This window comes from Lissotriton vulgaris, chromosome 4_1 (genome assembly GCF_964263255.1).
Source record: "Lissotriton vulgaris chromosome 4_1, aLisVul1.2, whole genome shotgun sequence".
Classification (NCBI taxonomy): Eukaryota; Metazoa; Chordata; class Amphibia; order Caudata; family Salamandridae; genus Lissotriton; species Lissotriton vulgaris.
Window position 1 is genome coordinate 603,201,949 of NC_141691.1, and position 23,820 is coordinate 603,225,768.

Here is a 23,820-nt window from a genome sequence, read left to right on the forward strand (position 1 = left end):
CTCGTAAAGATTGACCAAGCACTTATTGACTCAAAGACATCAGCAATGACCTGTGGTCCCGGCACTGCCGTAACGTCACCTCCTCTCTGGTAAGGATAGAAGCCGCTGCCTATCTGCATCTGCATTCCAGGGCCCGATGCATCGCTTTCCCCTGAAGCAAGGAACCAATGCTACCCTGTGCCACACGACATCGCAGCTCCCTGATGCTGAAAAGAGCCTTTGTTTATTTTTCTAGACGTACGATCCCGTAAGAGTCCAGGTGTGACTCTGGGCCCGACGCTGCGCTCCTTGCAGGCAGCCTGTACCCGAGAACTCTGTTATGCTTGAAGTGATAACTCCCGCTGGGGTTATCTGTTGCCAGAGACACTTGAAGCTAAAGCCTACTTTTGAGCAACCGTAAAGTATATTCGTAGTGTGGATTTTTGTTGTTAAGGTCTTGCGATAAATATATAAAGCCTACCTATTTTTGATACATCCCGGTGTGGTGTCCGTTTGTAGTGGTTCATCTATATTACTGTAGGTGTTCACAAATGCTTAACACACTGCCTCTGAGATAAGCCTGTTTGCTCGTGCCAAGCTACCAAGGGGGTGAGCAGGGGTTATCTTCAGCGTGTAACTCCCTTGCCATGTCGCAGAGGCGCAACTAGAGCCAAATTTCGGGGGGGGGGTCCTAAGAAAAAAGTTTGGGGGGGGGCTGAATCTTTAAGCAATAGTCAGAGTGGAGCTGCAGAGGCTCTTAGAAAGGGAGAAACAACAGCAATGCCTCTTTAATAGGTAAATGGTCTTTTAAAGACCTGTGAAGCACTCGGGTACGGCTGTGTATGTGCCCAGGAAGCTATCTCACCCCGGGCTGTCACACACAACGGAGGGGGTGAAGCGCTTTGAGTCCAATGGGCGTTGCGCTCCTGCCCTGACGTAGACGAAGGGTCCCTATTTGACAAAGGTGCATACCATAAGAGACTCCGGGTTCCAACAATCACCTATCTGTTTAGGCTCGACAATCGGTGAGACTTCCTGGGAAAAGGTCTAACAGATAAGGGTGCAGATTAATGTTAACTGGTGCATCCCCAGGGATGCGCCAGTTAATGTGCGCCACAGTGCTCCACAGCTCCGCCACCCATGGTGCGCCGCATTTACAATGCGGCGCACCATGGTGCAAGGCAGGGAAGATGCGTGACGCATCTTTCGGCGTACGGGCGGCGCATTGCTGGAGTCATGTCGCAAGTGCGACATGACTCCTGCAATGCACAGGGGCCACCCCTACATTGCATGGTGCATCACCCTTACGCCTGCTTCAAGCAGGCGTAAGGAATTGACGTAGAAAGTGACTACGTGAAATCTTGTAGATTTCACTGAGTCACTTTCCAGGGGCGTTCCTGCAACGGAACGCCCCCTCCCTGCACCGGAACGCCTACATGAAACCTGAAACCTGACACAGGTTTCATGTGGCGCAGGGCCTTACACCGTGACGCATCTTCATAGATGCGTCACGTTGTAAATGCCTCGTAGGGATGCGCCACGTTTACGCCGCCTTGCGTGACGCAACAGCGGTGTAAACGTGGCGCAAGGGCCTCATAAATCTGCCCCAAGATGTTTCCAAACCGTAAAATCTGCCTAGAGGTGGCTCAGACCATAGAGTGTGTTATTTAAATGTGCCCACTCACCTACTTCAAGGAGCACACAAACAATCTCCGTTTGTCAACGTTCTTCTACTGGTATCCATGGTACATGAACTCCCACAAATATGCTTTTACATTTTGTAGGTAGTATCTGCAATATTTGTATTGAAATTATCTTTTCACGCCACATTATTGTTCAGGAAAAAAACAATGCCTGTGTGTAGAGGTTTCACTGGACATCGATTAAAATTACTGAATTTTTGGCTGTGCATAGCCAAAAGAGATAGGACAAGAGGTGCATTATGCAGACAAATATTGCCCCTGTGAAGGTCTACAGATTTCCCGTGACTGCATCCCACTGCTCAAGCAACCAACAGATCCAGCACCACTCTTAAGGAAACTACACAGAGGGTTGGAGGTGAAGGGGGCACCTGCCCCACAATATACCAGCAGTGGTCCGTATTTCAACACCTGTAACACATTTTACTATACAGATCCAAGCGGCCAAGATGCACCCCTCTTACACAGCTGCCCAGCAATAGAAAGGTCACAGGGAGAAGGTCGGAGTCAGTGGCTCACAGCAGACTGTGAAAGCAGATGGTCTAGAACCCAATCCCAGCTTCCTCACTTTACCACATCGTGTGAGTCTTATCAAGTCGTTTCATCACTTTCTATGCTAAACTACGAAATATAGATTGTTATGATTGGGCCAGATGAGGGTTGGGGTGGAGCACTCATTATGTTCCAATAGGTAGGCATGAGTTTAGTAGACAAGGCAAAATGAATGAAGCTAAGCCATCTGGTGGAATATAGCATGCTACAACATCTGGTGTCCTCATTAAGATGCTCCTGGATATCTAGAGCATCCCCTTGCCCTTCGCAGAGCACAGCTCCAAAGAAAGAGGAGTTGGGGGTTGGGGGTTGGGGGGTAAATGTATAAGACTTTGGACTGGAATGAAGAGACAGAAGTTCTAATCACCACTGCTCTTTTTGACCACACAGCACGATCCACTGGGATCCATATTGTCCCATCACCACCATATGTCAAGAGATGTATCCCCCTAAAAGTAATTCTACTACTCAGGGAGCTCCAGTATTGCGTGGCACATTTGTAAGTGCAGCCCTGCTTCTATAGGAATAGTCCTGATAAGCACTGTATGGATTTACAAAGTATTCAATCGGAACAGAGTGATAAACTATCCCATTTAAATCTGTAACTTATTTAAATGGAGGCCTAGAGACATGGTGATATGAAAGCGTGCATGTTCCTGCATAGTGTCACTGTATGGCACTTCACTTGGCCATGGGCTGATGAATGGAACCAAACTGGGCTAGGAGGAACAATTCCCATCTTCTCCTAATCACCCTTTTTTTACTTCTTTGCCGCTGGCTCCCCAGTGCGTCTTCCCAGAGGGGAGTACACCGTGGTGGTAAGGTAAGACATCTCTCGTAGGCAGGGTCTGGGCCTGCAGCATCCACAGGAGCAATATATAGCCTGCTGTCTATCTCCACGGTCACCCTCGGGTTCACAGCTGTCCTGCTCACTTACCGCCCTGCCCTGTGAGCTTCTCTTAGCGTTTCTAAAAGTGAACGTCAGCTGACAAGTGTTCAACCCCCACATGCATCAATTTAGGATTTTGCATTTCTTAAATAGCGAAAATTAAGGAATCGCTATTTAGGAAATGCAAAATGCTATGCATCATTTTTTTCGGTATTTCTTTGTGATTCGGTAAAAATCGCATTTTTTACCGAATCCCAAAGAAATACCGAATTCTTAAGTTAATTTTCGCAATTTCCATTGATTCCTATGGGCCAAAAGGCCCATAGGAGTCAATGCAAATTGCGAGTGGCACTTAGAAAATTTCATGGGTGCAGGGGGGGGTCCAAAGGACCCCCCCCTGCACCCCTGAAATGTATTTTTCGCATCATGTTGCACACACACATGTCCTAAGGACATGTGTGTCCGTAACATGAATGTTGAAAAAAAACCATTTAAAGCATTTAAAACACTTTTTCCAAATTTACCGAGTGGTTCAATCACTCGGTAAATTTGGAACCCTAAGTGCGAATTTTCACTTGTCAAAGTGATGATGCATTGCTTTTAAGAAGTCACACATCTGCGACTTCTTAAAAGCACCCGCAATTTTAGAACTCGCAACAATGTTGCGAATTCTAAACTTGCTTCATGCATCCCAAAAAGCACTTTTGCATTCGCAAACGGCCGATTTTAAGGAATCGCACCGTTTGCGAATGAAAAAGTGCTTGATGCATGTGGGGGAATAAGTCTTACAAAGGAAAACAGCCATCTGTTGGGTGAGGGGAGTACTGAAACGTAGAGTTCATCCATTCCATTTGTAATGTCCTCTGGGGTCTGTATGCCGAGAGCCTATCGTAGGGAGGGATCGATAATTCCAGATGGAGCATTTGCGAGAATCTATTTTTTTGTGCGACCGGATATGCACATCTGGCAAGGATTAAGGCCTGTTAAGGTACAGGGGTATAGAAGCTGTGCCAGCAGGAAATGCCAGTCTGGCACCAGAAGAGTGTGAAGCCATGGAGAGGGAAGTCTGATTATGTAACATGAAGGGGGCAACAGGTGCTGGTTCATGCTGTAGACCCATGTATGTCACGGCTACACAGGTCTTGAAGCCAGTATGAAAGCGAGTGATCTGGTAGCACTTTGCAACTCTTGGGTACTCATACAATAAATACAATTTATTTAAAAAAAGTTCACCATGGGAAGTGGGGCGGAGAGCTTTGGGGTGCCTGAAGTGAAAAGAGAGTGCCCAGGTATGTGTCTGTGGGGGGGATTGGAAGGGAAGAGGCATTGAAGAAAGCAGGAGGAAGGAGCAAGGAAACATATGCAATCCCAAGGAGAGCTGAGTACAAATGAAAACAAGCATTGGCAAAAGCCAATAGGTCTTGCCTATGCAAGAGCTATTGGCTTTACCAATGTGTTTTAGCCATGTTGTAAAAACAGTGTGGCTGCTGTTCAGCATTGCTAAAAGCTGGTAGTATAGAGGACAATCAATCGCGTGGAGTGTCATAGAGTGGAATGGTGAAGGGTGGAGTAGAGTGTTGTAGAGTGGAGTGGCAGAGTGTTGTGTATTGGAGTAGCATTGTGTTGAGTTGTGTTGAGTGGCATACACTGGAGAGGCATAGAGTAGAGGCAGTAGACTAGTGTCGAGCGAATTGGCATATCATGTTGCAGAGTGTAGTGGTATTGAGTGCAGTGCCATTGAATTCAGCAGCATACAATTCAGGGTCGTAGAATGCAGTGGGGTTGATAAGAGAGGTCCATAGAAGAGTAGGGTGGTGAAGAGTAGAGCGGCGCAGAGTGGAGCAGCGCTGAGTGGATTAGCTCAGAGTGGAGGGGCGCAGAATAGAGTGGCACAGAGTGCAGTGGGGTAGAGTGCAGTGGCATAGAGTGGCAGAGAATTGAGTGGCGTAAAGTTGAGTTATGCATAGGGCAGTGGCTCAAAGTAGAGTTGAGTGGCACAGAGTGCAGTTTCGTAGAGTACAGAGTAGAGTTGAATGGAATAGAGTGCAATTTCGTAGAGTGCAGAGTAGAGTCAAGTGGCATAGAGTGCAGTGGCGTAGAGCGGTACAAAGTAAAGTAGCACTGAGTGGTGCAGTGAAGAGTATAGTGCAGTGGAATAGGGTGCAGTGGCACAGAGTTGAGTAGCGTAGAGTGGAATAGTGCAGAGTAGAGTGACATAGAGATCAGTGGCGGAGAGTGCAGTGTTGCAGAGTAGAGTGTCAGAGTGCAGTGGTGTGGAGTAAAGTGGCGTAGAGAGCAGTGGCATTGAGTAAAATAATGCAGAATAGAGTGCAGTGGCAAAGAGTACAGTTGTGTAGAACGCATTGGCATAGAGTCCAGTGGTTAAGAGTTGAGTGACGTTGAGTGCAGTGGAGTGGAGTGGCACAGCGTAGAGTAGAGTGGTATAGAGTGCAGTGGCATAGAGTAGATTGTTTCAGAATAGAGTGAAGTGTTGTAGAGTGGTGTGGTGATAGAGTGCAGTTGCATAGAGTGGCATAGATTGTAATGATGTAGAGTAAAGTGTTGTAGAGTGCAGTGGCATAGAGTGCATTGGTGGAGGGTAGATTAGAGTGGCTTATAGTGGATTTGGTAGAGTGCAGGGGCATAGAGTTGAGAGTTACAGAGTAAAGTACATTGACAAAGAGTGCATTAGCATAGAGAGCAGTTACGCAAAGTGCAGTGTTGCAGAGTGGCGTAGAGTACAGTGGCATAGAGTGAAGTAGTGCAGAGTAGATTGGTGTGGCCTAGACTGGAGTGGTGTAGAGTGCAGTGGAGAAGAGTGCAGTTCTGTAGAGTATAGTGGAGAAGAGTGCATTGGCATAGAATAGAGAGGTGTAGAGTAGAGAGGCATAGTGTGAAGTGGCATAGAGAGCAGTTGCATAGAGTGGAGTGGTGTAGAGTACAGTGGCATGTAGTGGTATAAAATAGTGTGGTGCAGAGTAGAGTGTGTTAGTGTGGAGTGGTACAGAGTAGAGTGGAGTTGCGCAGAGTGGAGTATGCAGGGAATGGCAGAGCACTGCCATTACAGACAACACTTTTTCAATTGAAATGACTGTTAAATTTGCACAGACATACAGTTTTACTAATAAAACTATACAGTGCACAAATGAAAATGTGTGGAAATTGCATCACCTAGTATAACGATTTGTTTTGATCAAATTAAAATATTTGTTTCCAACACACTTCAGAAATAACTTAATATGTTATTCATTTGTGTTCCTAATTCTGTTATATTCTGAAATACTTACAGTTTATTTAAATGTTGTTTGCTAGAAAAAAAAACTCTTTCCTACCCCCAGTATCCAGCAAGAGTGTCACATAAATCCTCTCACTTTGAAGTCAGAGAAAGGAAAGTAAACAAGCAACCTCAGAAGACAGCCACTGACATTTGACCTCTGTCTTTAGATGCACAGCAAACGTGACATAATGAGAACAAGGTTTAAACGCCTATTTAAAGAATGGGAGTTTGTGGAAGATATACAGTTAACATAACGTTGTCAAATGTGAATGACAAACTGAGAAATAGAAAGCCATGAAATGTGAGTTGCAAAGCCAACGGTAATCAATGGGAGGAATGGAGTCCTACGGCAACTTTCTGAAAGTTCCCAAGATGTCTTTAGCAAACTGTCTGCTACCATAAAAAGTCAGAAGTGGAAGGTAATAATAACAATAATAATAATTATCACAACTGTCAGCCTGGATTAACATACAGAACCATGTTGCTCTAAGGGTCATGGCCGGAAGTGTTTTTTGAATAGTCTAAAATACTTCACGGTAGTAAAACAGGTATGATGCACATATAGGATTATCAAAGAGGCCTTGTCCAAAATGTGCTTTCTACTTGTTAGCCCTTGATAGGGAAGTGAAAGGACTACTAACAAACTCAGAGGCTGACATTTCTGACAGAGCATATACAGGGAGAGGTTATTACCAGAAAACCCTTATTACTCAAGGTATGGCTGACGTACCAGCGTCACTTCATGCAACGAAACCGAGCAAATCAGCAAACACTCTGAGAACAATGTAGCAAAACATATTTGGCAATGGCAGGGAACAACAGGGCGAGGAATGCTGTTTGGCAGCCCCTTCCCTGAATTAACTAGGACACTAGACTCTTTGAAATTTGCCCTGTGGAGACAATGATTCATTATTCGTGACCAAGTCAAACCAGATTACTTGCCTGCAACCCTTTTTATTGTTATCAAAACTAAATAGGTACTAGTCAAGCCTTGTGTAGTGCTAAATTCACTTGTGTATTTGACAGTAGGAAGAACAGGATTTAACTTGTATTTACTGTCGTTTTGCACTAAATATCTTTGAAGAAAGCGGTCATTTTTATGTTTTTTTCGTTTAATCTACAACTCTAGATGACATTGAGAAGGACAAGCTTGACATGACCTCGTCTGCGTATTTGCACAGATGGTTGTCTGGCTTTAGCTAGGAACTTAATATCTTGCTTCTTATAATGATAACAGCCAAAGAAAATGGCCTTGTATTTGTCTACATCAGACTGACTGTGGGCGAGGTCAGCGGGCTAATCAGTGTTTTATAATTGTTACTGGATTTGATATCTAAATTGTATTGGGCATATATTGATATGTTTGTATTTTAAAGGACCAGTTTTTATCTTTTAGGCTATATGTTTTAATTGTATCCTTTTTTATAAGCTGAAAAAAGACAATTGCTCTGATCAACTACTACGATCAGCAAATGTGATAGAGCCAGTGCTTCTTGTTTTGCTCAATTTCTGCTCCTACAAAACAACGGGTCCAAATTTACCTCTGTCTTCCTGGCAGGCAGCAGAGAGGGCGAGTTGGGCACTGACAGCCTTGCTTACTCCTGGCTCCTCTAAAAATAACTCCTATACAATGGAGATTGCAGCTTACATCAAAAGGCAGGAGGTGACCCTGTTCGCTGCCAGGTTAGAACTTACTGTGCTGTAACAAGCACGTTTCTGGCTTATTGAAATGTCAGATCAATTGGCACTTCTAATAGTTGTACCCGACTGACACATTACTGATGCTGTTCTCTCCACATTGTACAATACTTCTGTGCCCTTTATAATTGTACAATACTTATGTGCCCTTTAAACACTTTCTCATCTGACCTAATACAAACGTACCTTTTCATGAAATCCAGCAGGTTTTCAGACGCACCACCTGAAAAATCAGGACAAAGTACTTTTTTAAAATAATTAACATTTAAGACAACGTTTTAAAATTATTTGTAATTTAGATATGGGAATATTTTTTACAAAATAGGCACTACACCTACCTTTAAATTAAAAAAAAAATGTATTGAAGCTTTTTACCCTTTTACTATAATCACAGCCCGGGCTACAGGTTTATACATATACACTGATTGACAAAAAATCCATCAGTTAAGCATAAATACAAATTCAAGTCCATTCCAAATTAATCCTGTTTAAGATTGAGAATGTTGATAATTACAATAAATAGCATTAAATCCATAGTTAAGCCAAACAACATTCAGCAGTGTCCAACAGTGTGTAACACAAATTTAGACAAATATCAAACCAATCTTAAAATTCATCCCCAAAATATTTATAAGACTGCATCCAGTTCGACAGGGCTTTTGCTTTCTTTCCCTAGCTCTCATAAAGTGCCGTTTCCAGATTATAAATATAGAGAAAGCGCCCCTGCTATTGCTGGAATGATGGGGGTTGGGGATCCAACCAAGCTGAAGCTGTGCATAGCCGGCTAAATGCCATCGCCATGAATATTTACTGAGCCTTGGTCCCCAATCCTGACTCAAATACCCCAAGCCGAATATTTTGTGGGGTCATGAAAACATTTAAATTAAGGAACTACCCTAAAAATAGTGCAATATCAGTTCTAAGTGCATCTAGGCAAGGGCAAGAACAAAACATATGAACCACATCCGTCCTTTATTCATGACACCGAGGACAATGTATCCCAGCGACTCCCCCCTCCCCGTTTAACAATTTTAGACGGAGTAAAATACAAATCAAAAATCGTTTTATAATGCTGTAAACTAGATGAGCAAAGCACTGATCGACCTAATTTCAAGGATTTTAAAAAACTGAGATTCTCAAAGCCAAGCTTCTTATGCCTCTTAGAATTATGTTTGTCAAGGTCATCTGGGGTCCCCTCACTCAAACATCTATACAGTTGAGAAGTCGTACATTTGTCCTCGCCTATTAAAACATCCAACAAGGATATCCAAGAAAATCCAGCCAAACCCCCCCATTTTCCGGAAAGGCATGTCCACTGTTGCTGCAGCTGCGTATTCAAAAGTGAGCGCTCCTTCTTTTATGTGGGGCACACATCATGAAAATGAGGGTCGCCCCTTTGCCTTTTCCCCATTACGGATGCAGGAAGAGGGGCTACTACTTTCAAGAGACGAGCTGAATGTGCTCCAACCATGTATATTTAGCAAATTTCAGGAATGGTGCACTGAGAGCCCCAGAGACTTCTTATGGGCCCCCACTTCTTCACAGGGGAGACTTGAATTCCTTGCAAACTGTGGCCTGGGTTGTACCTGCATAAACCCTAACAGTGTGGTCAAGCTATGCTGAAAGGATTTACGCATACACAGGCGCGGTGCATTCATTGGGGCGTGGGGGGGGGGGGGGGGGGGGGGGTTCGGAGAGGATGGGCCTGCTGCAGCTGCGCAAGTGGGTTTTGGGCACAAACATGCCGGCGCATGCGCAGATTGTTTCCCTGTGAATTTGGGGCGGGCCACAGCCCCCGGGGTTGCACAGGGCGACTGGGCGAGCACTCATAGTGCCCCCCCAGCCAATCCTGGCTGGTCAATACATAGCCCGGATACATAACACCCTGTCTGGGGGGGCAGAGCTCTCTCCCTACCTCGTACTGCGGCCTCTGTTTGTTAAGACTCCTTCATTTCCAGAGCCAATGTACACGGGGTGCTGTTGATAAAGACGATAGGGCAAAAAGATGAAAAACGAAACTTTACATGTATTGTAGTAAAATCATCCACTTTTTAAAAGACTGTCCCATGAAACCTGAAATCCAAATTAAAAGTTATACAAGTGAAAGTCAGTACGTGGAAAAAGAGAAGACCTATTAATGATTGAGGCCACACTTTCAAGTTCTCTTTATGTAGTGTCTTGGATCTTCTTGACCCAAATAGTGCAAAAAGCACAGCGGCATTTGTTTTTGTTTATAGAGTTAGTTTGCAGAAAGAGCAAATATTAAGATTCAGCCAATGATTGAATCTGGGGCTTCTGGTAATTTTGTTGAAGCTCATTTTACTAACACTATGGGAATAGCTATTGAAAATAAAACAGTTCCAACGCTAGATTGAACCCTTGGTGGGTAAGAATTGACATGTGGAGGTGTTTGGACAACAGGACGCAGGGATTATTTGAGATCTAATTGAGGCCATTAATGCTGTCACTATGTGGATGGGTGGGTGGATGGGTGCATGGATGGATGCATGCATGATGGGTGGATGGATGCATGAATGATGGATGCAGGTTAGATGGGTGGATGCATGAATGATGTATGGATGGATGCATGGATGCATGGATGGATGGGTGGATGCATGAATGAATGATGTATGGATGCAGGATGGGTGGGTGGGTGGATGGATGGGTGGATGCATGAATGATGTATGGATGGATGCATGGATGCATGCATGATGGGTGGATGCATAAATCAATGATGTATGGATGCAGGATGGGTGGGTGGGTGGATGGATGGGTGGATGCATGAATGATGTATGGATGGATGCAAGGTGGTTCGGGCTCGCTCGCTGCGGTGCAATATGCAAATTAGTTTACGCCTCACCACTTTCAAATGTCACCAGCCGCCCCTGCGCATACATAACCTATACTCTGTCCTTTGGAGGGGAAGGCTATGGCTCTCTGTGAACGGGGGCCAGCATGCTTTATGACGTCGCCTACCATGTTGGACTTTTCTGGCTTCCTCTAAAATATTAAATATTAAAAATATTCCTTCAATGGAACAAAACTCCGTGAATGACAGTCCGCCACTTACTCAAAACCCTGTAATTCAAGCAGATCAATTTGGACCTTGGACCCGAGAAAAAAACATTCACTTTCATTCATTAGCTTCCTGGGGAAATGTACCATTCTTTGTAGAGTAGGCAGATAAAAGGGATATTCAAAGTGCTCTTTCGATAATGACAGGTGAGTCGTTTTAGGTTGCTTATAGAAATGGACGTCTTGACTAACCAGATAAAAAGTGTTCAATCAATATGGTTCAATTTACCTGGATCAGCCAATGAAAAATAGTAAATACAATGAACTCTGGCCATACGAGCCAATATATTTGGAAATCATTTTATTGAACATTTTCTCTGAGCCTTTGGGATTGCATAGGTTGCAGGTAGGTGAAGTGAACATTTATTATTACATTTGTACACCACATCAGGCAGCTGATAGTCGCATCATGGTGATTTGAATGGTAAAACATGCGGGCTCTACGGTCACAAGAGTGGAACTTGTGCATGAGGTAGAAAGCAGTAGAACCCCGTTCTAATGCCAATTCTCCAATTTGCCTCTTTCGGTATGATGGTAAAACTCGGAAAAAAATCCATTAGTGTGTCAGCTTTAAGATAGTTGGACCTGGCCCGTTTCGCAGGGTTATTCCCAAACGTTTTGCCTTCTTTATCCTTGTTTGTCTTACCATAAATAAAATAAGAACAATGTGTTACATGTCTTTATTCTGTAAAAAATGGAGTTAATGATTTTATTACCCACAAACATACAAGTAATTGTATTTTTATTATCATTTTAAACAGCAACAATATTAATAAAATAAAACAAATTAAATCTACTACATAGAAATACAATTAAAACAAAGAATAAAAAAAAATAACACACCAACATAGCCCATTTTTAAAATAAGTGTCACATAGGGCCTAATTAGGAGTACAGAGGTCCCAAGACCCCCATACCAGTGGTGGTGGTCTGACCTCCGCGTCCTCAGCTGTCCAACCCTGGATGTCGGATCAACCAAAGACCACCGCCACCGCCCTTATCCTGGATTTCGTGGTGGTGGTGAAAGTGGCGGAGAATGGAGGTGGTGCCATTTTTTTTCTAGAATTTTTTTCCGTAGTTTATTGCCTGCTATAGTCAAGTCGTTTAATAACACTTTGCGTACTCCTGCATGCTTCCCTATACAAATCCCCCTCATGACCACCTTGAAGGCGTCTCACTCGGTCGCCCTCGATGTTGTTGAGTTAGCGTTCTCCTCGAAATAGTGGTTGATTCCTTCTTTCAGCGCCTCAGAGAAAACCGGGTCATCTAACGTCTCTGGGTGCAGCCTCCAGGTTGGTATGCACGAGGTTCCAGTCATCCAATGCAATGTGAGCTCCACAGGATTATGGTCCGAGATCGTACTGGTCAAGTATTCAGACTGTACTACGGCCGGCAGTACCGTTGGGGAGCACAGCACCGCATCCAGTCTGACATATAGGTCATGCATTCCAGAGTAAAATGAGTAGTCCCTATCCAGCGGGTGTTGCCTGTGCCATACGTCTATTAGGTCCCACCTCGTTTGCCAATCTAGCCTGCCCTTGGATAGTCTGTGCATCGGTGAGTCGGTCAATGGGGGATGAGACCTATCCAGAGACACGTCCGTAATGGAATTGAAGTCGCCTCCCAGCACCAGTGGTTCCACTAGGTAGTGCGCCAGACATCCCGATAGCCATGTTAGAAAGCCCTGCTGGTCAACAATGGGTGCATGTATACTACATAGGACTATGTCCCTGCCTCTAAGTTTCCCTTTGATGGCTACAAATCTTCCTTTGAGGTCGATCATCTGACTAGTTAACTGAAATGGGACTCCTGCCCTCACCCAGATTAAAGCTCCTCTAGCATACGCTGAGTATGTAGTGTTATAGATTTGGCCCCTCCATCTCCACTGCAATGCCATTCCCTCAGCTCTCGTCAGATGAGTTTCTTGGAGTAGCGCTATGTGTACCCCCCTACGTACTAAGTATTCATGAATTTTGTGCTGCTGTGTCATGGTGTGAAGCCCTCTCACATTCCAGGTTATACATCTTAAGTCAGAGGTGTCACCCATTCTCCAACTCGGGCCTGTACAACACTAAACCTGACCCTGCCTGTGTGTCCATGCCTCACTTTCCACAACCTATCCCAGAATTCCCCATTCCCCCCCACCCACCCAAGAACAGGACCTAACAACAACCACCTTGTTCCCATCCAAACTATAACAGAATTCAACACTCTTCTAAACCCAGCAGTAGACACTGTGGGCAAGCCTTAAGGGCAATGGAGGGGAGGTGCACGCCAGACGGTAGCTGCCTTACTTTCACAATCCTAAGTAATCCGCTGAGCCCCTTGGAACTAGCGCCTTCAAGAGTCCCCTTGCCCTCACAACAGCATTCGGTTAATCGACTACCTTCTTGTGTCCTCACCACAGGAAGTCCATCATGGCGATCACTGCACAGTGCAGCCGGCCCCCCAAGCCCAGCTACCCCTCATCCAGCATCCCGTCGGCCGTCTTAGGTGTGACCTTCAGTAATAGATCGCTGCCCGCCTCTGAGTGTTCAGTGTCAGAGCCAACATTGTCTTTTTCCGACTCTGTACCATCCAGTGATGGGGGCCCCTGCGCATTAGACAACGTGGACACGGCTGCTAATACATCTCACTGCTCTGCTTCTGTCTGTGAAGAAGAGGGTCTCCTCAAACCCAGTTGTCGGTTGCAAAGTCGTCTCGATTTCCGCGCTTGGAGTCCTGCTGCGACCGTCTGTACTCTCCGCTCAGTGTCATCCCTTCCCGCTCTATACAATTCTAACCAAGCACAGACGTCCTCTGGGGTATCGAAGAAGATCGTTTTGCCATCCACAATGATCCTCAACATAGCCGGAAAGAGGAGTGAGTATTGCAACCCCTCGTTATGCAGCTCCCTTTTGATGGCCAAGAAGGAGGCGCAACGGCGCTGGGTTTCATAGGTGTAGTCTGGGAATATGTTGACCCGGCTGTTCTCCACTTGGTAGGGGCCATCCGTTCGCGCCTTCTGAAGGACCACATCCCGGTCTCGAAAATGTAACAGCCGAGCCACCACTGGTCGCGGGGGTCGCACCTGGGGGGGGAGGGCCTGGCCGGCACTCTGTGGGCCCTTTCCAAGGTGTAAAAGGTGGATAGCCCCTCTGGCACCACCACAGTTGTAAGCCAGGACTCCAGATACTGTACCATGTCCGATCCTTCGATTTTCTCCGGAAGTCCTACTATTCGGATGTTGTTCCGGCGATTGCGCCCTTCTGTGTCCTCCGCTCTCTTTTCTAAGGCAACCACGCGCTCTAGTACATCATTCATTAAAGTTTTTAGGTCCTTTTGTAGTGGTTCGATGACCTGCAGCTCTCCCTCTATTGACGTGACTCTGTCGGCCAGCTTGCCATGATCGGCCCTCAGCAAGCCTAATCCCGTGGCTACCTGCGCTATATCTTGCTGGAGCGCTGTTCGGGTGTCTGTTATTGCCTCTAGGATTTTATCTAGCTGCTGTTGCAGATAAGGGTCCTGTGCTTGCTCAGTTTCTCCCTTCTCTTCGTGGTCGGGTAACCTCCCTTCCGTTGGTGGATGGGTGCCGCCTTTGCTCCCTTTCGGCTTCCCGATTGCCAGGTACACCCAGTTCAATTGGTACTGACCCCTCCCCGTGGGTATTGCTGATCAATCGCACTTTCAGTGATATCCCTCATCTTCGTCCTCCTCGGGCGAAGCCCTTTGCTTCTGTCCGTTAGCGGTCTGGCAGGGACCTGTGTCCGGCGCCGGGCGGCACTATCAGTGAAAGTCCCGCACCTATCACCGTCGGGTGTGGCTGTGGTGGGCAATCGCTACCTGGGCCCGCCTCCCCTGGCTCTCACTTACCACTGTTCTGTTCTCTTAGTTTGTGGCCTTCCAGTTCCCACTGCTGGCGGGTTCTACGGTCGCCATCTTGGATTCAGTTCTGGGGCTAGAGGCCTACTGCTGGAGCCCCAGCAAATATTGTTCTTGGCACTGGTTATGGTTCCAAAACGCTCTCTGTGCACTGTGCACCTCTGCGCGCCTTCCGTTAATTCCAGCCACCCTCCCTTCTGGATTGTTCTCTGGGATTGCAGGCAACCCTGTCTCTCTTGTTTCCCCGTCCCTCCGGGTGTCCATGCTGCTCCTCCTCACTCAGGATCGCACCGCTGGCCCCAACAAGCGCTCCCCGCTCTTATTATTGTTCTCCACTTGAATCCTCCAATTGTACTGACCGCAATGCTCTTGGCTCTGCCGGTGTGCCGCAGCTCTCGTGCAATTCGGATCTTTCGTGTCTAATCGTGGGAGCATTCAGGGCTATTCGAGTCGTGGGTCTGCTCTCTCCTTTTGTTGTGCACCGCCGTGCCTCCGTGCGTCGCAGGCCTGGATTCTAGGGAAGGGGCCTCTTTTTCCTTCTGTTCCTCAAAGCACCGACACCTTTCCACCTCCGCAGGCTGTGTGCGCGGGTCTCCGAGTTGTCCCCACCTCAGGTCCTTCAATCTTGTGGAGCCTCGCTCGCCCCTGATCGCTCCCCTCGCGCGGGGTCTCAGGGCATCAGTCCGCTTGTCATGGGCGCCGTTTTGGGGTCCTTCTACGCTGCGCACAGGTCAGCTCACCAGCTCGTCTCCATGGGATTTCCCGGTTTCCTTATCCCCCAATCGTCACCTCCGAAGGGGGGCCTCCGTTTCCCCTAGCGCCGTGTGCAAGGTGGGGGTCTCGAGGTCCGGTATTTCAGGATTATTGCAGGCTGGATCGTGGAGCTCTCCGCTTAGGCAGCCAACTTCATCGGCTGCTAGCCACGCCCCCCTGCCGACCTATTCATGGCAGGGACCCCGCCATGAAAACGTCGGCAGCAAGGCAGATCCGGGCCATAAACAGAACCCGGCATGGCAGTCAACTTCAAACACGGCGGTCAGGATGCCGCTGCATTGTCATCTTTCTCCTAACTGCCAACGCTGCGGTCAGAATCATGGCCTTACTATTCCCACTCCTATCTAAACTGATTTGTGGAAAGTGTTGAACACTTTCTATCTAAATTGATTTGTGGAAAGTGTTGAACACTAAGGGGGTGAAATTTACTATTCTCACTCCAGTCTAACCATATTGGGGAAGGTGTTGGACACTAAAGGGGTGACATTTAAAATTCCTACTCCGATCTCATCATATTAGGGATGGGGTTGGACAGTAAAAGGGTTGCATTGACTATTTCCACTCCAACCTAACCATATAAGGGAAGGTGTTAAACAGTAAAAGGGTAACGTTCACTATTCCCACTCTGATCTAACCATATTGGGGGAAGGTGTAGCACACTAAAGAGGTGACATGTACTATTCTAACTCCAGTCTAACCATATTGGGGAAGGCATTGGACACTGAAGGGGTGACATTTACTATTACCACTCCAGTCTAACTGTGACAGGGGGCCCCCAGAGGAGAGCCCCAGGAACCCCGGGGGTACCGTGAGGGATTGCCTGAAGTCCACAATGGGGTGTGGACAATGGCCACTTTCAGCCTTGGAAGTACGGGAGGAGGCCTCAGAGAAGGAGGAGGGAGTAGACAGTAGGCTTGGAGGAAGGGGAGACGCCGACACTGGAGCTGAGAGTCCTGAGTGAGGATCTAAATATGGAGGACGAGATCCAGACCAGTCAGGAAGAGAGATGAAGGAGGGTGGCGGTGCCGACCATCTAAGGGGAAGGCCAAATGGATGAGGTAGCTGTGGCTTCATTATCGAGCTACGGCCTCAGGCAAGTAACCGGGATGACCAGCCATTATGAGAGCAGCTGGTTCTTTACTCGTGCTTACCTCATGGGGCTGTAGAGGGCAACTCAGGGACCTTGGGAGTAGGGCCTCTTCTTTCAGGGAAAGAGAGTAATGTTTATGCACATTTTGTCTTCTTTTGATCATGGGTTATAGCCCGTAAGGGTGAAAGTGAAACCCGGGCTGAAGTGAGCATGTGGGCTCGGAAGTCCAAGGGAGGGAAAACCACCCGGCTTGGTTTCTTCTGTCCAAATCCCTTTTACTGACATCCTATCGCTTTGGGTTGGATAACTTTCATTGTATTCTATGGAACCCCTATCCATCCCTTTATTCACACATCCTGGGGTGTTTGGTGAAGAAATCAACACTTATTCATTTTGTTGTGTGGCCCGAGGATGCTTCGATACAGAAGAAGACTGAAAAAAAGACGGACAACAAAGACAGACTATTCCACAAAGCAAAAGAACAACGAGGAGCGATAAGGAAAGGATTGATACAGAGGAAGAGAACCGGGGACAAAGGAGTGAAGGATTCCTAGAGTTACCCACCTCTAGACACTTTTTCTAAATAAACACCTTCTGATTGAGCATCCATTACGTGGTTCCTTGTATTGTCCTGTAACACTAACCATATAGGGAAAGGTGTGGGACACTGAAGGGTTGACATTTACTATTCCCACTCCAATCTAACCATATTGGGGCAGGTGTTGGACGGCAAAGGTATAATATTTACTATTCCCCCTCCAGTCTAACCATATTGAGAAAGGTGTTGGACAATAAAGGGATGACATTTACTTTTCCCATTCCAGCCTAAACATATTGCAGGAAGGTGTTGAACACTAAAGGGTTTATATTTACTATTCCCATTGCAGTCTAACCATATTGAGGAAGGTGTTGGACGCCAAGGGGGTACCATTTAGTATTCCCACTCCAATCTAAACCACTTGAATAAGATGTTAGACATTAAAAAGCAAAAATGACCCATATACACATCAACAGAAAAACTTCTAACTTACAAACATACAAAATAAACATTTTATATACACAATAAATACCCCATACTCAGACACAATTTCTTAACTTTTAAATTCAATATTACATTTAAACTATCCAGAACCATAGGCATATATAGACATATTTAATGAAGATATTTAAAAATCGATTAAAATTACAAATTAATAAAATAAAATTGCTACCAGTCCTACACTTTATACCATAAAAAAATCATAATTTAAATTAAAAAACAGAACTTAAAATCATATTTTAAACCAATTTTATTGTAAACATTAAAATATATATTTGAAATAAATTGAAAATGAATTTGTTTATTTTTGAACATATATTTCAAAAACAAATTACATTAAAAAAAATGTATATCAAAATATTTTTAAATTCTGTTATTTTTGCTTTTTGATTCTTTTTTTTAAATTGAACTTTCTGGAAAAATACATTAGATTACATTTTGTACAATTAATATATCTTTAAATATTTTAGTTATATATATTTTTTATTTCACATTAGATTATATTCCAGAAAATGTATACATTTTGAAACATTTATTCAATTCATTAAAATAAGTTTATTGTTATTGTGCAAATTGTAAATTTTTAAAAATGTTTAAACAAAATATTATTTAACACTAAAACCATTAATATATATTTTTCATGAATATTAAATTAAAAATGTAAAAAAAAGAATTAGAAAATAATAATTTGCATATCATTAACTTTTCTTACCCTAAATTGTACTTTAAAATATACACTCTTTAAAAAACTTACCACCCTTATCCCCTAAAAAACCAACATCCTGCTACAAAGAATATATATAAATCCATAATTTAACATAATTCCAACGAAAATTGCTAATTTCAACAATTTCATAACAAAGAATTTATCTTACTAAAAACACAAGTAAAAAAATTACCAAACATATACAATTAAACTCACTACAAGAAATTATATACATAGAAAAACTGACAAACAATGTTAAATACAACATTTTTTACATCAATATTTTTTTCAACGAAATTAAAAACAAAAGTTAAAACTGTATTTTTATTTTTGATATTCCTGTCGACGATATTTACGTAATCCCGATATTCCTGACACAATAGTTTTGTAATGCAATATTTGTTTCCCAATATTTTGTCTAAATACTCTTCATGCAAAAGAGTGGTTAGGACAATGCAGTGCTTTTTGTTTGTGGTGGTGGCTGATCAATACAGGAAAAGTCAAGGTCAACAATATGCCTGCCGGCAGCTGAGGTCCTGGGAGGGAGAGCTCTTCTGGCAATCTGCAAAGAAAACGGTTTACCCTTAGGTTATAATGGTCATGTTGAGCAAAATGTTGTAGTCCAATTGGCAGCATAGCAATGCACTTGCCTTGGACAGGCTCCTCAACCTTAAGGCAGTAACCCAGCTCATAAGACCTGGTTTCCTATGTGAGTCAGTGAGGTTCTCAGTTCACCAGGTAGTCTACTTCCTTCTCTTCAGAAGCATGTACAATGGGACTTTATTCTTCAGCCGGCACTCTATGGGCCCTTTCCAAGGTGTAATAGGTGGATAACCCGTCTGGCACCACCACAGTTGTAAGCCAGGACTCCAGATACTGTACCATGTCCGATCCTTCGATTTTCTCCGGAAGTCCTACTATTCGGATGTTGTTCCGGCAATTGCGCCCTTCTGCGTCCTCCGCTCTCTTTTCTAAGGCAACCACACGCTCTAGTACATCATTCATTAAAGTTTTGAGGTCCTTTTGTAGTGGTTCGATGACCTGCAGCGCTCCCTCTATTGACGTGACTCTGTCGGCCAGCTTGCCATGATCTGCCCTCAGCAAGCCTAATCCCGTGGCTACCGCGCTATATCTTGCTGGAGCGCTGTTCGGGTGTCCGTTATTACCTCTAGGATTTTATCTAGCTGCTGTTGCAGATGGGGGTCCTGTGCTTGCTCAGTTTCTCCCTTCTCTTCGTGGTCGGGTAACCTCCCTTCCGTTGGTGGATGGGTGCCGCTTTTGCTCCCTTTCGGCTTCCCCATCACCAGGTACACCCAGTTCAATTGGTACTGACCCATCCCCGTGGGTATTGCTGACCACTCGCACTTTCAGTGATATCCCTCGTCTTCGTCCTCCTCGGGCGAAGCCCTTTGCTTCTGTCCGTTAGCGGTCTGGCAGGGCCCTGTGTCCGGCGCCGGGCGGCACTATCAGTGAAAGTCCCGCACCTATCACTGTCGGGTGTGGCTGTGTGTGGGCAATCGCTACCTGGGCCTGTCTCCCCGGGCTCTCACTTACCACTGTTCTGTTCTCTTAGTTTGTGGCCTTCCAGTTCCCACTGCTTACGGGTTCTACGGTCACCATCTTGGATTCAGTTCTGGGGCTAGAGGTCTACTGCTGGAGCCCCAGCAAATATTGTTCTTGGCACTGGTTATGGTTCCAAAACGCTCTCTGTGCACTGTGCACCTCTGCGCGCCTTCCGTTAATTCCAGCCTTCCTCCCTTCTGAGTTGTTCTCTGGGATTGCAGGCAACCCTGTCTCTCTTGTTTCCCCGTCCCTCTGGGGGTCCTTGCTGCTCCTCCGCACTCAGGATCGCACCGCTGGCCCCAACAAGTGCTCCCCGCTCTTATTATTGTTCTCCACTTGAATCCTCCAATTGTACTGACCGCAATGCTCTTGGCTCTGCCGGTGTGCCGCAGCTCTCATGCAATTCGGATCTTTCGTGTCTAATCGTGGGAGCATTCAGGGCTATTCGAGTCGCGGGTCTGCTCTCTCCTTTTGTTGTGCACCGCCGTGCCTCCGTGTGTCGCAGGCCTGGATTCTAGGGAAGGGGCCTCTTTTTCCTTCCGTTCCTCAAAGCACCGACACCTTTCCTCCTCCGCAGGCTGTGTGCGCGGGTCTCCGGGTTGTCCCCACCTCAGGTCCTTCAATCTTGTGGAGCCTCGCTTGCCCCTGATCGCTCCCCTCGCGCCGGGTCTCAGGGCATCAGTCTGCTTGTCATGGGCGCCGTTTTGGGGTCCTTCTGCGCTGCGCACAGGTCAGCTCACCAGCTCGTCTCCGTGGGCTTTCCCGGTTTCCTTATCCCCCGATCGTCACCTCCGAAGGGGGGCCTCCGTTTCCCCTAGCGCCGTGTGCAAGGTGGGGGTCTCGAGGTCCGGTATATCAGGATTATTGCAGGCTGGATCGCGGAGCTCTCCGCTTAGGCAGCCACCTTCATCGGCTGCTAGCCACGCCCCCCTGCCGACCTATTTATGGCAGGGATCCCGCCATGAAAACGTCGGCAGCAAGGCAGATCCGGGCCATAAACAGGACCCGGCATGGCAGTCAACTTCAAACACGGCGGTCAGGATGCCGCTGCATTGTCATCTTTCTCCTAACTGCCAACGCTGCGGTCAGAATCATGGCCTTACTATTCCCACTCCTATCTAAACTGATTTGTGGAAAGTGTTGAACACTTTCTATCTAAATTGATTTGTGGAAAGTGTTGAACACTAAGGGGGTGAAATTTACTATTCTCAATCCAGTCTAACCATATTGAGGAAGGTGTTGGACACTAAAGGGGTGACATTTAAAATTCCTACTCCAATCTCATCATATTAGGGATGGTGTTGGACAGTAAAAGGGTTGCATTGACTATTTCCACTCCAACCTAACCATATAAGGGAAGGTGTTGAACAGTAAAAGGGTAACGTTCACTATTCCCACTTTGATCTAACCATATTGGGGGAAGGTGTAGCACACTAAAGGGGTGACATTTACTATTACCACTCCAGTCTAACTGTGACAGGGGCCCCCCGGAGGAGAACCCCAGGAACCCCGGGGGTACCGTGAGGGATTGCCTGAAGTCCACAATGGGGTGTGGCCAATGGCCACTTTCAGCCTTGGAAGTACGGGAGGAGGCCTCAGAGAAGGAGGAGGGAGTAGACAGTAGGCTTGGAGGAAGGGGAGACGCCGACACTGGAGCTGAGATTCCTGAGTGAGGATCTAAATATGGAGGACGAGATCCAGACCAGTCAGGAAGAGAGATGAAGGAGGGTGGCGGTGCCGACCATCTTAGGGGAAGGCCGAATGGATGAGGTAGCTGTGGCTTCATTATCGAGCTACGGCCTCAGGCAAGTAACCGGGACGACCAGCCATTATGAGAGCAGCTGGTTCTTTACTCGTGCTTACCTCATGGGGCTGTAGAGGGCAACTCAGGGACCTTGGGAGTAGGGCCTCTTCTTTCAGGGAAAGAGAGTAATGTTTATGCACATTTTGTCTTCTTTTGATCATGGGTTATAGCCCGTAAGGGTGAAAGTGAAACCCGGGCTGAAGTGAGCATGTGGGCTCGGAAGTCCAAGGGAGGGAAAACCACCCGGCTTGGTTTCTGCTGCCCAAATCCCTTTTACTGACATCCTATCGCTTTGGGTTGGATAACTTTCATTGTATTCTATGGAACCCCTATCCATCCCTTTATTCACACATCCTGGGCTGTTTGGTGAAGAAATCAACACTTATTCATTTTGTTGTGTGGCCCGAGGATGCTTCGATACAGAAGAAGACTGGAAAAAAGACGGACAACAAAGACAGACTATTCCACAAAGCGAAAGAACAACGAGGAGCGATAAGGAAAGGATTGATACAGAGGAAGAGAACCGGGGACAAAGGAGTGAAGGATTCTTAGAGTTACCCACCTCTGGACACTTTTTCTAAATAAACACCTTCTGATTGAGCATCCATTACGTGGTTCCTTGTATTGTCCTGTAACACTAACCATATAGGGAAAGGTGTGGGACACTAAAGGGTTGACATTTACTATTCCCACTCCAATCTAACCATATTGGGGCAGGTGTTGGACGGCAAAGGTATAATATTTACTATTCCCCCTCCAGTCTAACCATATTGAGAAAGGTGTTGGACAATAAAGGCATGACATTTACTTTTCCCATTCCAGCCTAAACATATTGCAGGAAGGTGTTGAACACTAAAGGGTTTATATTTACTATTCCCACTGCAGTCTAACCATAATGAGGAAGGTGTTGGACGCCAAGGGGGTACCATTTAGTATTCCCACTCCAATCTAAACCACTTGAATAAGATGTTAGACATTAAAAAGCAAAAATGACCCATATACACATCAACAGAAAAACTTCTAACTTACAAACATACAAAATAAACATTTTATATACACAATAAATACCCCATACTCAGACACAATTTCTTAACTTTAAAATTCAATATTACATTTAAACTATCCAGCACCATAGACATATTTAGACATACAGCGACGGCTCGTGGAGGGAGTTACGGTGGGGCAGGAGGGTGGGGAGGGGGAGGGGCAGGGCGGAGGTTGCTAAAAACCGGCATATGGATAATTGCAGGTAAGTAAACAATTTAACTAATAAAACGAATTTCGTAGTGCGCCTTGCATCGCAAAATGCAATGCAGTGCGAGCTACGAAATTCGTTTTATTAATTAAATTGTTTACTTACCTGCAATTATCCATATGCCGGTTTTTAGCAACCTCTGCCCTGCCCCTCCCCCTCCCCACCCTCCTGCCCCACCGTAACTCCTTCCACGAGCCGTCGCTGTAGACATATTTAATCAAGATATTTAAAAATCGATTAAAATTACAAAATAATAAAATAAAATTGCTACCAGTCCTACACTTTATACCATAAAAAAATCATAATTTAAATTAAAAAACGGAACTTAAAATCATATTTTAAACCAATGTTATTGTAAACATTAAAATATATATTTGAAATAATAAATTGAAAATGAATTTGTTTATTTTTGAACATATATTTCAAAAACAAATTACATTAAAGAAATGTATATCAAAATATTTTTAAATTCTGTTATTTTTGCTTTTTGATTCTTTTTTTTAAATTGAACTTTCTGGAAAAATACATTAGATCACATTTTGTACAATTAATATATCT

The 23,820-nt window shown here is 45.3% G+C and overlaps 1 protein-coding gene across 2 annotated transcripts in view; it reads right to left on the reverse strand.

Annotated features, from left to right (window-relative positions):
- AOAH (acyloxyacyl hydrolase) overlaps nucleotides 1–23,820 on the reverse strand; it is a 973,359-nt gene that overhangs the window by 256,974 nt on the left and 692,565 nt on the right. For both annotated transcript variants that reach the window (XM_086964832.1, XM_086964831.1), the window contains exon 14: nucleotides 8,282–8,318. In XM_086964832.1, the coding sequence (XP_086820958.1) occupies nucleotides 8,282–8,318 (37 nt within the window). The remainder of the gene's footprint in view (nucleotides 1–8,281; nucleotides 8,319–23,820) is intronic.